Genomic DNA, 15347 nt, shown 5'->3' on the forward strand with positions numbered 1-15347 from the left:
TATCCACTTACAACGTCTTTTCCTAATTTCCTCCTCAGCTGGAAGCTGGTTTGTTCTCTCCCACAGTAGGCTGTTGCTGATGGTATCCGGTCAACGGACATTGAGTATCTTATGTAAACAATTGTTTGTGAGTGCATGTACATTTTTGAGGATGTCTGTGGTCGTTCTCCATGTTTCAGCTCCATACAGTAGGACTGTCTTGACGTATTGAAGATTGTGACTTTGATGTTGGTTGATAGTTGTTTTGAGTTCCATATGTTCTTCAACTATAGGAGTGCTGCCTTTTCTTTGCCGATCCTTGCCTTTACATCTACATCAAACCCTCCTTGTTTATTGATGATACTACTTAGATACGTCAGTCTTTCATCCGGTTAAGTAGAACTCTGTTGAAAACTTTTCCTGGTACCGATAGTAGTATGTTACCTCTGTATTTCTCACACTTGCTTTGTTTTGAAAGATGCTCTGATGATTTTGGATCTGTGAGATTCTCATCCTATAAGTGCTTTTCGTGCTTCTTTGGACAGTACCAGTGCAACTCTTTGTGTGTGCAGAGATCTAACCCCATAAGGAAAAGTAGAAGGTACACGATAAATTACTCTAACTGGTTATTTCTGTCTATTAAACAACCGCTATCAGTTAAGTGTGATAGAACGGTGCTGCGTATTGTTCTGAAAATACCCTTTCCCAATCATGAAAGAAGGTATTCACTAACTTGTTAGCTCAATTTCCTGTTGTGCACCCAATATAGCTTTCTCCACAGAAGCAGCTGAATTCGTAGATACACATGGATGTGGTATGTTTAGGTAGCTTGTTTTATAGTCGTAGATTCTTCATAGATCAGTCAGAAAATGATAGACGAAGGTTAGTTGCCTAATAGGTTTTCTCCATACATTACACTAGGTTAATAATGTTATTTCGGCTGGGGATCTTGATCAGCGTCGAAGTAGGCTGTATAAAAGTTAGGGATAACCAAACCAAGATATTGCTTCGGTTCATGAAGTCATTAACGATTGGTCTGAATAGTGTTGGGAGGTACAAACTACATTATTGGGGTCTGCTTTAGCGACCATTATCAATAGTTGGAAATATTGCATAATATAGTTAAAATCAGTTACTGTGGTATTCTTTTTAATGATTTCATCTCACTGTTCCTGTGTGCTGTGATTTGTTGATGGGTGGGTTGATGGAGATATGTGTCTCGTTGTGTGTTGCTTGTAATTATTATCTGACTCGCCATTACATGAGGAAAGACAACATTTTAATAACATTTTAAAAATCATGACGTATTTTATATATAATTTTAACTGAATAGAATTGTCATATGTGTGAAATATAAAATATATCCGTAATGTGTAACTTAGATGTGATATCATCTATATTAGTTTAGCCAAGAGTGGACAGTTAACTGTTAAAGCCTGCGACCTAAACAACATCTCCCACAGCCCCGTAGTTTATTTATTTATTTAAACAAATAGATATTGGTACAAGGGGGCACCAGATACATATGCGCCACACAAATCTCATTTGATATGTGTGGGGGCTGTGATACTGCCCGGGTTCCCAAATCGAAGCACGTGGTTTTCTTAGGAGGCCACACTCGGAGCCTTTGACCTAAAGGTTTAATCCACAAGGCAGTGGAGCAATGTCAGGAGATGAAGTCCCATGCTAGCCGGTGAACAACAGTAGGTTCATACGCTGTTTGTTCTTTCAGGATCCTGGAGTCCATGTACACCATCGATTTTGAATCAAGGTTTTCCAACTCCTCTAGGTGAACTCTCTTTGTTCATTAACCCAGTTAACGTGCTAGAAATTTAATTTTCGTCCTCTCAATTTTGTAAACAACACGCCCGCCATGACAAGGCAGTGAATAGGACTTCCCTGATAGTGGCTGTATACGCGTGGCCATGTGAGAGTATTTCGAGAGGGAGAGTACCAGGACATTTGAGGGCCTATATATATAGTGTAATATGTGAATCAAAACAGCATTGTATGTTTTATTTTAAAATTAATAAGTCGTCTTATTATCATGTTGACTAAAAGTTTTTAAATAATTTTATTATTAAATAAAATAACTTTCCCTTCTTATCTTTTAATTCAAGAGAGTTGAAGGGAAATTATCACGTAGTCTTGTACAATTATCTGAAGAACTCTATGGTCTACCTGGACATTTTCTTCTAGAACTAATACAAAATGCTGATGATAATACCTATGGGATAAATGATGTTCCTACATTACAACTTCAATTATCCACCATTTCTACAATTAATAATGAGTGTAATAGTAATACTAATGATCAAAAATTCTCTTTACTTGTTATGAATAATGAATCTGTTGGATTTACTGAACATGATATGTCTGCATTATGTGATATTGGTCAAAGTACTAAAGTGACTCAACGTGATGCAAAAATAGGTTGGTTTATTCGCAAAATTTCAGTCTATTCTTCTTTATATTTTAAAACAAAAATGTTTATGATTCTGAGAGAAACTATATAATCCTAATGTATCATTATTGTTCAATAGAGTAATGTAAAGTAAAATAACTTAAGTGTAAGGCTTGGACAGTTCTTATTTCTTACTGTTCCATCACATATTATACACAGTTGTTTAGGTGTTTAGAGACAAGTGGTATAAAGTCCTGTCGGACTCAGTTTTCGTTCTATATGTTATACGTCTGAAGGGCTTGGCTGCTGCTTTGAGTGAACTGATCCTCACCGTGGGATTCGAACCGATGTTAAAGTTGGAGACATTGCCACCGATCTATTTTGACGATGGTTGACTCCTTGTAGGACTAAGATATTTACATGGATTTATCACTCAGTAGTGGTGGTAGGTAGTGTCATGTTTGTCTAGTTTATCGTTAGTGGTGATCATCGACCAAGTTGAAAGGTAATCACTAGTCCAAATGACTGATAGTCGTATACACGGTATTTCAGTTAAGGCGATTCCCCACCTATCACCTCCAACCAATTACTTAACATCAAAATAGATCGCACACAATGTCGAGTCACTCAGACTAGTGTCTAAATTACAATTCTGTCGATTGATTCCACTATATTTACATAATCATTTGTTTACGTATTAATATGCTGTTCAAATAAAATGTTCCATTTTCTGCTTATTATCAGGACGTAAGGGAATCGGTTTCAAATCAGTCTTCAATATTACAGATACACCAGAAGTTCATTCTAACGGATTTCATGTTCGTTTTCATCGACAATCGAAATGTACAAAGTACACTTCACAAACGCCGCCATCATTAATACTCATACCTGAATGGTGTGATAATGAGCAATTGATGAGATCTCAAGATTATTCTAATGAAATACCATCATGGTGTAAAACTTTATTTATTCTACCGTTGAATTCTGAAACATTAATTAATCGTTCAACGAGAATAGTTCAATCACCCGCTCTCTATATTACTCAGCTCGTTCAAACAACACTGCATCCTAGCTTAATGCTCTTTCTTAGACGTTTACAATGTCTTCGATTCTCCTCTATGGAAGTAGGTTGATTTCCTATTTTTTACGATGATATATTATAGACAAATAAAAATCGAGTAATTGTGGTGTGTGTGTTTATTAATTTGAGACGATCTATTAGAAACTACAGATCTAGATTTCATGATATCTTAGATTCATTTCTCTGTATTATATCAGTCAATCAGTTACAATTAACATAGAGCCTCGCACAAATGTGCATCAACTCAAGTTGCCACGATATCGTACTGGCATAGATGAATAAAGAGAAAAGGAGTCTAATCATTCATAGCACCAATGCTAGTAGGAAAGAGTAAATCTTCTACGTCTTGTATTTGCCGCCATTAGTTTTCTTCCGTGATAGAGAGAGAGAGGATAAAAACGAATCCTTGCTATGCTTTCATTATTACCATGGGGGTTTAGGAGTATCTGCATTATGTCAGCAATTTCACCAAATAAGATATATCATCTGCATACTCCAAGCTGGTTAGTGAGTTTCCAGGGAGGAGATCAAAGTCTTAAAAGATAGGCGAAGTGTTACTTCTAGGTGAAGTTAAACAAAATGGGAAACAATGGATGACCCTTAAAACGATCTTTGAGGTCGATAAATCCTCTAAGGAAGGAATTCGTGTTTACTTTAAAATACAAACTGGAATCATATACGACTGTGCAAACTGCTTAATGACCTAGATTGTTACTGATATATGACACCGATTAGTACATTATAAGATTGGATTTACCAACTTAATGATCACATCATAAGCTTGATAAGAAAAAACCCCATTAGCTCTGTAAAAGTTGGTTACTACTATAGTGAACGCTACTCACAACGTTGTTTCTAAGTAGTAACTCACAGAACGTGGCATTGAAGTTACAGCAGTTGTCAGACCGAGTGAAAAGCTGCAATACAGCGAAAGTACGCAGAACACATGGAGACCAAACGAGAAGACAGTTGGAAGTTCAGAACATACCGAAAAATGCAAGTGGATGATTGAAGACTATGTGTATGTGTTATGTAAATTCTTTGTAACTTATCATAATGAAATTCATGACCTTAAGATCATGGGATTTGTTAGCTTTATTTTTGAAGTCTCTATATGCCCTTGTCATGGCTGATGGTGGGAAGAGACTATTCTCTTTCTTGAAATGCTTCACATGGCCACGCTTATATAGCCACTACCAGGGAAGTCCTAATCACTGTATTCTTGTAGCGGGCGTGTGCTTTACGAAATTGAGAGGACGAAAAGCAAATGTCCGAAGCTGTAACCGGGTCGGTGAAGACGAAGGATCTACCTAGGGGAGCTGGTAAACCTTGATTACAAATCAGTGGTGCACATGAACTCCAGGATCTTATAGAAACAAATGGCGTATGAACCAATTGTTGGTCACCGGCTACCATCGCTCCACTGGTTTGTAGATCAAACCCCTAGGTCAAAGGTTCGGGGAATATATGTATATGTTGATGGTTATTAACTGAGTTTTAAAGAAAATAAATCAAGTAACTGATTGATTTGAAACCATTAACTTATCAAACTTCATTCTCATATATACAATTAAATAATATAACATTTAATGCATAAATTCATTCGAAGCTTCAGGTGATGCTTACATTATGCTAATTCAATATTTATAAACATGACATTTATTTAAATAAGAATTTTCGTCTAAATTTGATCGAATAGTTTCACAGTATTTGGGCGCCGAGTTGATGTGAAACATTAAAGAGGAAGATTGTTGTATTTGTGAAAATCTCAGCGAATGAATTGGAAGTAAATCCAATGTTTTCTCTGACAATCTGATCCAAGGTTCCTCAAGGAAATATCAAATTATCGATAACTTCGATGTTTGATTCTATATTTGTTATGTCCAGATAAGCATAATGAATGGTAACTTTTGGGATCAGTTTATGGACCCATACTATGCGTACATTTTTATCGTCTAATTGGTAAATAGCCAAACTATGAATATTCATGTCCCTCTTATTCTGAGCTTCATTTTGACCTATGAACTATTATTATACCATTTACCATCCTTGAGTTATGCTCAGTCTATTAATTACTACCTCCCTCATTCACAGCCACATTTGGCTAATTCTTGTACAAATGTTGTTTCCTATTTTATGGTATAATGTAGTCTATCTGGTTGGTATATAAACTAAGTATGTTTAAAATAAATGATTGATATTGCAGAATCTGAGATTGGTTTTTTAGACTTAACAGTCAGGGCTAGGCAGGAAGCAAGACCAATAAGGACTCTAGACTGCTCGTACGTGTCTTATGCGTCATTGGTCCGATCGATAATTCACTACTCCCTAGTTGGCGGTATCGTTACGTTATACATTAACAGGGCACATAGGTTGCAAGTTATAACAATATTTCCTTGATAAAGCTTGAACCAGGCGAAACGGTGGACTGACTTCAAATTCATTCGCTGAGATTTTCACAAATACAACATTCTTCCTCTTTCATGAAATTTATTTATTTTCTTGTAATGATCTTTTTTGATTAACCGAAAAATGGTAGTTTGATGATTTTTTTTTCTTCTCTTTTTCATTTTCTTTTCTTTTAAGTCAAATATTTATTGGAGTGTAAAACGTACCATAAAAACATTATCATCATCTATATCAGGAAAAACTCAATATATTACTGAAATGATAACAGTTCATGAAACTCAATGTAATCTATCATCAGATGGTGAAACCAATACAATATATAAATGGTTCTGTTTTAAAGAAATAATTCCTGTTGACTATAAAGAGCCAAATAAAGTTAGTTCATAGTTTTGATTATAATAATAACCATAATCAATTTGTTAATCAAAATCAAAGTATTTTATGATAGAAAAGTTGATTTTCTATATCATATCATGGTAAAAAGGATAATGAAAAGGGGTGAGCATTGATAATACATTCCAAATGCCCTGGTACGACCGAGAGTGGGGAGAGTCCGCTCTCCCTCTCTAAATGCTCTCACATGGCCACGCGTATATAGCCTCTGCCAGGGAATTCCTACTCACTGCCTTCTCGTGGCGGGTGTGTTGTTTACGAAAATGAGAGGACAAAAAGCGAATGTCTGGCGCTTTAACCGGATTCCAAACCAATGGTGCACATGGGCTCCAGTATCCTGCGGGAACAAATGGCGTATGAACCAATTGTTGGTCACCGGCTACCATCAGACTGCATCTCCTCACGATGCTCCACTGCCTTGTGGATCAGACCTTTAGGTGCAAGGCTCGGGGTGTGGCCCCCTAAGAAAACCACCTACTTCGGTCCGGGCACCCGGGCAGTATCACAGCCCTTACACATATCGAGTGAGATTTGTGTGGCGCATATGTATTTGGTGCCTCCTTGTACCAATGTCTATGTGAATGAATAAAAAAAATGTATTTTATGGGCGATACTGAACCTCATGATCTTACTTACTTAGTTCTGTTATCACTCGTCGAAGAGCGGAATAGCATCCACTAGGATCCTTCATGGAACTGTGTCCTGGGCAATCCTTTCCAGTTGTTTTCAATCGCTATTGATGCTTTCGATGTCTGCTTCTAACTCACGACTTAATGTGTCCCTTTATCTCCTTATTCTTTCTCCTTGAGGATTCCAAGTTATAGCTTACCTCGTGATGCAGTTTGGTGTTTTCCTCAATGTATGTTCTATCAACCTGCAGCGTTTTTGTCCCAATTTCCACTTCCTCTGTATGTTGGTTTGTTCTCTCCCACAGTGAGCTGTTGCTGATGGTATCCGGTCAACGGACATTGAGTATCTTGCGTAGGCAATTGTTACTGCCGGTCACAAGCCCTGGCGAAGGAGGAGGGTTAGGCATATCGGGTCAGCAACCTCATCCTTCAGTAAACAACTTTGCTAAAATGCTCTAACCAGAAAAAAACAGTTTAATTATAGTTTAATACTTTTAATATATGGAAGAATAATTGAAAAGAATTTAGAAGTTTTAGAACTGTTCTACAAAGAATTATTATTGTATGGTCATTATTTAGTGTATGATATTTCTTATATTGCTCTGATTAGGCAGGATATGCATCCATGATCTTGTGTTTCATCTACTTTTGAATTTTTAATATACGTTTAATATCTAGAATTTTCCTGTTCATTTATAATGAGTGAATACTGCATATAAGTGGATGATTTTTATTGAAGATTTTATTCCAAGTCATCAATTTCATTTTATTTGCTTTTTACATCTGACTAGTTGGTGTGCGCTACAGTGTCCTATTCATGATGATGATGGTGAAAATGAAGTTCTCAGTTAAAACATTACATTTTTAAGTACAACACGGGCACATTAAATGAATGTTAAAAATGCTTAAAACTGTTAGATATCACACTTTGTTTGAACACTGAAAGAAAGATGATTATCTTCACATGTTTGGTGATAAGCTTTAGTTAAGTCGTTAATTATTGATGTTGTGATATCACTTACTTACTATCTTATACAGAGGGGGTTGTCTTGAAACTAGTTTACAGCTTTACTATGTTAAGGTTACTTAGTACAACTGAAACAGGTTAGTTCGATTTTGTGACTGAATGTCCATGACGGTAGTGATAAGAGAACAGTTCTATCGCTGATAAATTATGATCTAATTATTTGGGTTTGGGAAGCCAAAAAGATAAGATAACTATATTGGGAAAATGTGTATACTATTTATCCGATTATTTTAACTCGAAAATATAAACTAATAAATATATGACTAGTGGGAACACAACAACAGCAACCTACTGTGGTATAAAATAAACCAGCTTTCAACTGAAGAGGGAATTAGGAAAAAAAAACAATGGAATTGGTTAAGACACATTACGAAAATCACCAAACTACATCACAAAGTAAACCCTAACTTAGAATCCTCAAGGAGAAAGGAAAAGAGTAATGCCAAGGAAGCAGACGTGAAATAGAATGAATAGCAATCGAAAACAACTGGAAACGATTGCTTAGGACAGATTTCGATGGAGAATACTGGTGGGCGGCGTATACTCCTCCAACAGAGGTAACAGGCGTAAGTAAGTAAGTAGGTAAAAAACACAACGTTCGAAGAATCATACAATCATATTCAAGCTAGGACATTGGAATAAGAAAAATGAGGATACAAGGAACCATATTTAAATTACAGCGATTTCAAAATGACACTGAATATGACAGTAATTTGTAAATTAATTGTAAACTAAATGCTTTTAGTAATTTATAGATTACCGATTAGGCGTAGCAATGTCTCGGTAGCTAGTTATCATTGTTTGTAATCTGTTCTTCATTCTTCCTTTCTTGGCAGTTGATGTATTTCTCACTGTTTGTAAATTACCGTTAATTAGTTATTCATCAATTATTCAGTTTTGTATTATAAATGACGTTGTTTCCTATTAATAGTGCATGATACTCATATAATTGATGCATATTATCATTTGAGTTTTTGAGTCAATATATGGAAAAGAATAGAGAATAATTCGTCTGACTGTTTTTGTATCCTACTCGATCGTTTATGATAGAGGGGGCTGCGTTTGACTAATCCGTATTAAGGGATTCAGTCGTCGTTGTTGTTAAGTTTCAATATTCTTGGTAAGAAGCCGAAGATACTATCTATGGACTACCTAGTTTAGTTTAATGGTCCGATTATGTATGCATATAGAGAGGTTGAGTCTATAACGAATTATCAAATAACACTTACATTTCATATGCCTTTCATTTTCAATTTCGACAACCTATTTGTTTTTCATATCTTCTTAATACAAATATGACAAATGATCAATGTAATTTTTTTCTTTCCAAACAATTTATAACAGAATCTTCCATCACAGACAGAAATATCATTGGCTATTTCATTGAATGATTCAGATAATCTACAACCATGTCCTATATTTTCTTATTTACCAATACGTAGTGTTGGGTTCCGATTTTTTATAAATGGTAAGTTGTTTTGTACTTATTTTGAAGAAAAACATTGTAACTAACACCTATTACTGGTGCTTCGACGGTTAGTGAAATAGTAATTCGGTGGTTGGTGTATTCAACTTTCAACCATGAAGTTACTGACTTCAAGCTAATCTCACCTACTTTAGTTTGAGATAATTAGTAGTATCACTAGAATGAGGGTTAGAACCAAGTACACAAATTTATATTTGTCAGTGAGATGAAGTTAGCGAAGTTATATACTTACTGTAGAAAGATTAATATTCGGAAAACATTTCACTTCGATTATTGATTTTATCCAAGAAAGCGTCATTATCCATGTGTCATGCTATTATGAAATAAGGAATAACGTAGCTATGTTCTGTGTATTAACTGTGAAAAAAACATTCACACGTTTATTATCTAGTGTAGGCATAGATTGGTAGAAACTTGGAGAGAGTGGCCATACCGAAATATAGCACTGGTACATGTAGTCACTAACTGTTTGTCTAAACCATGTTGATCGAATCAGACTACTTGATTAGGCTTCACATCACAACCGTATCCAATTCGTTTAAACAGTCATATCATGGAAATGATGTAACAAAAGAAATAACGTCTTACATTTTATTGTTATTGGAGTTGTATTAATTTTTCATGTTGTGTTATATATGCTTCTGCCAAAAATAGTAATTGATTATAATAATACGAGTCGAATATTTGTTGTTTTCTTCTCTTTGTAATTGATTGCTTTAGCTGATTTCGATTTAACTTCTTCACGTGAAGACGTTGATTCAACAAGTGCTTGGAATCGTTGGCTTGTAGGCAAAATACCAAATATCTTTTCTGATATGATTGAATGTATTGAAAAGGTAAACTGATTTCCTTCTTTTGTTTTAATTATTATTTTTGAGCACTAAGCAATTATTTCGTCCTTCCATTACGACTCATCAGCTGTAAACATCCATTAACATATTTGAAGTTGTATAAAGTATCCTTCAGGAAATTCTGATTCGATGACCCAATGTTTACTTACCTTTGAATTCAATACTGTCTGAGGTTGTTGATATACACAGTTAAGGATTATGCTTTGATAATTATAAGTGTCGTTATTAATATTAATGGCTTTATTCAATATTATATGTTCAGTAAAATATTGAATTTTGCACACACGACATTTCAACAGGTTTCGTCTACAAAAAAAAAGATAACTGCACACGTATATACATAAATTAAGTAAATAAACTATTTAGAATTCAATGAAATGACTTTTTATAAGATTAGAATCTATAAGTAAGGATTGACAAAACAAGGGGCGCATTCCTTCCATTGAAGAACATATGGACCTCAAAACAACTTTCAACTAATATCAACGTCAGAATCTTTAATAAGAACGTCAAGATTTTCCTACTGTACGGAGATGAAACATGGAGAACTACCACAGCCATCATCAAGAAGGTACAAATATTTATAAATAGTTGTCTACGCACGATACTCAACATCCATTGACCGGATACTATTAGCAATAGCCTTCTGTGGGAGAGAACAAAACAGCTTCCATCTGAAGAGGAAATTTGGAAAAGACGATGGAAATGGATAGGACATACATTACGCAAATCGTCAAACTGCATTGGAAGGCAAGCCCTAACTTGGAATCCTGAAGGGAAGAGGAAAAGAGGAAGGCCTAAGAACACATTACATTGGGAAATAGAAGCAGATATGAAGAGGATGAATAACAACTGGAAAGAGCTGGAAATGATTATCCAGGACAGGGTTGCATGGAGAATACTGGTGAGCGGCCTATGCTCCTCCATGAGGAGTAACAGGCGTAAGTAAGTAAGGATCTGTACACCTATTAATTAGAACTGTGTTTACAAATACAAGTTATTCACTAGGTCATCTCTAACAAATTGTTCGTCACATAGTATATTTACTAGATAAGGTATTGTAAAGCTTTTCTACTTTTGCTTGCGTGCATGGATTCTAATATATTGACGCCTCGTTTTACCACAAGATATACAAAGTGAGAGAGATGTAAGTGAAATGGATAGTTAGTATCTGGTAAAAAGACGCTTTTCAAGAGTTTGCAAGATTTTAGATGTCTATCCACAACCATAATGACCTCAAAAGACTCACGGGCGCGCCCTGTTAACTGCCTTTAACACTTTCCACAATGCAGAAAAATATCTTCTTAAAATCCTGGGAAAGAATAATAGGAAACAATAAAGAACATTAGGTAATGTTCCAGAATCTATGAATCGTAAGAGTAAATGTAGAGTAACGCAAAAAACATGCAGCCTCTTTATGTAGTAAAACGGAAAAAATTCTTCGATAACAATAAAACATGAGAAGACCTAGAGAGATCAGTATAGAAGCCTACAACAAGATGAATGACCTTTGACACTGTTTTCATTAAAGAATGTCCAGTAGTATAAGTTTCGTGGGATTCAAATAGGGTGTTTGGGAGCTGTTCATGTCTCAATCTAAAGTTAACAGGTTTATATTTAGAAGGATTAGGTGTGAGACCATTTACAACAGATCATCGTCCAATGAAAGACAAGAACTCACTCATTTCAAGATGTGAGGAGGTACAAATTGACATGCATTCAGCAAATTGACCCACATACTTAACAAAGGTAACTTCTGTAGAAGACTTCAGATTATGCAGAAAAATGAGAAAAGAAGAGGGGAAAGAACAGCTCCATATGGCACGCCTTGTAACGTCGAACATTTTCTTCCAAATACAGTGTACTGTTCACTTCCAGAGAGGTAGTAACACAACCATCTGGTTATCCAGCTGTCGGTATTGACGCTGTCAAACTTGTTAAGTAGTAAATGAAACGACTGTCCAGTGCTTCCAGGTTTCCAATGGTGGTGTAGCTTTGATCGACTCGTGAATTCAACTGTTGAGATAATTGGATAGTTGAAGATAATCGTCAACAGACCCAGTTGACATAGATGTTGTATTGATCAATACTCATCAGGGTTTCTTGACTATCTAACGGTTTAGCATAGTGTGAAAAATGTCAAGTCACCTAAATTAAAATGACTACATTGCAACTTGGTTCATGAAATTCGATTAGTATTATAGGATCAGCACAAGTATGTCAATGCATAACACTATATGGCATCATAGCATATTAAGATTAATCACATTAAACGAATATTTTACTGAACAATTATCATTCTGAATTGATCAATATTCTTAAGTGTAATTGTTTCTGACCAATTTGTTTATTTACTCATTTTCTTCATTTCTGTCTATTGGTTATTTAGTTGCCAGAATCATGTTTTACAATTGACTTGGATTCATCTCAGTCAAATGACAATTTGGGATATACACGCATTGAATTGATTGGGCGTATTATCTCTTGTCTTCCATATAATTTATCATTTTCATCATCAACGGCAGCCGGTTGTTTGACAAACCGTTCCATCACATCGTCATCATCATCAATCTCCACAACGATAACAAATGACAATGTGTTCTTCGGCTTACCAAATCAATTACGCGCTAAATTATCAAATCTTGCCTGGTTACCAGGTATTCAACGTACAGTTGATTGTTTGCCGAACATTGATTCGTGTAAATACGTGATTGCATCAAGGTTATTAGTTGTTCCGACATTATTATCCTCAACGTCATCTTCATCAATGTTGATTGAGAAAGAATGTAGCCATTCTTCCGAAGAGACAAACTCTGTAAGCAACGTGAAATTTAATTCAACTTATATCTGTTTAAAGTTTCTTACTCTCGCTTATACAGTTCTTTATGCATAGTTCGATGTTAAATTGCGTTCAATATCCAATCTCCAAACATTGGTAGTTAGAGCAGTATGGTGTTATACTACTTATGTTGACAGATATAACTGGTATGTAGCATCAATAAGAAGTGGAATGCCTGTCATGAGGATAACTGACTACTAATTTGAATTTCAAAATGTCAAAGACGCATTCAGGAACATTAATTCGACTTCTCGAAGTTTTTTGTTTTTAATCGCTGATCCTCAACGACATTCCAGTTTTCACTAGCGATACTCATGCGTTCTCCACTCTTGGCATTGTGTGTTTTAATAAAAAATAATGTTTCTGAGGGGTGTATTTCTTTACTGAATGCTGGGAATAATGTCAGGTCACAACTAACTTGGTGATCACTTTTATAGTCTAATGTTTTAATCCTATTTCGGCATATATCTTTGGAACGTAGATGTGGGAATATTGTATTTGGAATTGGCAATCGAATCTAAGAAATCTTTCTTTACGTAAACCAAAGATCCATCTTTTATTTGAATAAATTTTATCATAGGGTTGCAATTGCCTCTTCACTGTCCTAATATCCGTCGAATTTAGTTTGAATAGATGAAAGAATTGTATTTAACACTCAGAACCACCTCTACACTGTGTTTGGAGAAAAACTATAAATACCTAATTTACAATTGAGTTTCTACTTGTTAGTTTTACAATTGTATCATGTGAACCTCTCTACTAATGATGGATATTTATTTAGGACTGCAACTGATCAATCTCTTGTTGGCACATGTACATCCTGTGCGGATAGCCTCGATATAGCCTTAAGTCACAAGCTTATCAAGGAAAGATGGATAGTGACCAGTCACACCAAGTGAATCTCTACTAATGGTTCTGTAGACGATAATTTCTTAGAAGTTTTCAAATAGAGCAATCTTTCAACTTAAATCCTTATCTTTGTAATACATTTATATTATCAAAGATGTACCTTAGTTACATATAATCTTTTTATTTTTTACTTATCCATGTAATTTATACATTTCATTCGATTATTTATAGATTACCTCATCCAATCATAGCGAACTAATTCTCTTACATCTTCTGATCGATTATCTACAAATATATGAACCACATCCAGAATTGTTAGTCTTTCCATCGCATCATAGACGTTTATCAATGAAACCAGTTGAAGTAGAAGATACTGTGAAAGATATGACCAATGATAATGAGATTATTGATAAACATCAATCTACAGATTATTTAATAGATCGAATTAGAATAGATGCGTTGCATTGGTTGGGTGCTCAAACAATTTCTGTTGAATCTCTTTTAAATTTAGCTACAAATTTAAAACCTGGTAAATACTCTTTGTTTAATGAATTATTTTATTGTTATTCATTACAGTAATGGTAATTTATTTATTTATTTTATTTATTTAAACACATAAACATTGGTACGAGGAGGCACCAAATACATATGCGCCACATAAATCATTCGATTTGTGTGAGGGCTGTGATATTGTCCGGGTGCCCAAATCGAAGCTAGTGGTTTTCTTAGGGGGCCACACTCAGAGCCTTTGACCTAAAGGTCTAATCCACAAGGCAGTGGAGCAACGTCTGGAGATGCAGTCTGATGGTAGCCGGTGACCAACAGTTGGTTCCTATATCATTTGTTCCTTCAGGATCCTGTAACCTATATTCATTATTAGTTTGGAATTGGGGTTTTCCAACTCCCCTAGGTGAACTCTCCGTGTCCACCAATCCGGTTAAAGTGCTGGACATTCTCTTTTCCTCCTCTCAATTCGGTGAAGAACACCCTCGTTGCGAGAAGGCAGTTAGTAATAATAAATTCATTCAATACTATATATTTGATTATATTGAAGAATTATCATTACAAAATGCCTAAAATTATAGAAAATGTTCTTAAACACGGAATTTAAAAATATTCTAAAAAGAATATGTATACAATAATTTTAAATGGTGATTAGCCACCATTCACAGTTATCTCTAAATGATTACGATCATCAGTATTCCTTTTTTGGTATCTTTTTCTCATCAACTTATTACATTTGATGTGTGAATTCTTTAGTAATTGTCAATCATTTCTGCTAAGGATAGAAAAGATGGAAAGTATAAAATCCCCTGTAATGTTCCTAACTCCAGTAATTAGATTACCAAGTGTATACGGTTAATAAACATAATTACTTAGTTACAAACAAATCTGAAAAC

General features: G+C 35.1%; 1 protein-coding gene across 2 annotated transcripts in view; it reads left to right on the forward strand.

Moving 5' to 3' along the window:
- CBLL1_2 (Cbl proto-oncoprotein, E3 ubiquitin protein ligase-like 1) overlaps positions 1-15347 on the forward strand; it is an 87544-nt gene that overhangs the window by 22009 nt on the left and 50188 nt on the right. For both annotated transcript variants that reach the window (XM_051213974.1, XM_051213975.1), the window contains exons 15-21: positions 2100-2412; positions 3128-3507; positions 6051-6248; positions 9267-9390; positions 10129-10244; positions 12649-13074; positions 14179-14476. In XM_051213974.1, coding sequence (XP_051069996.1) covers positions 2100-2412; positions 3128-3507; positions 6051-6248; positions 9267-9390; positions 10129-10244; positions 12649-13074; positions 14179-14476 — 1855 coding nt within the window. The remainder of the gene's footprint in view (positions 1-2099; positions 2413-3127; positions 3508-6050; positions 6249-9266; positions 9391-10128; positions 10245-12648; positions 13075-14178; positions 14477-15347) is intronic.

Source organism: Schistosoma haematobium, chromosome 3 (genome assembly GCF_000699445.3).
Source record: "Schistosoma haematobium chromosome 3, whole genome shotgun sequence".
NCBI lineage: Eukaryota > Metazoa > Platyhelminthes > Trematoda > Strigeidida > Schistosomatidae > Schistosoma > Schistosoma haematobium.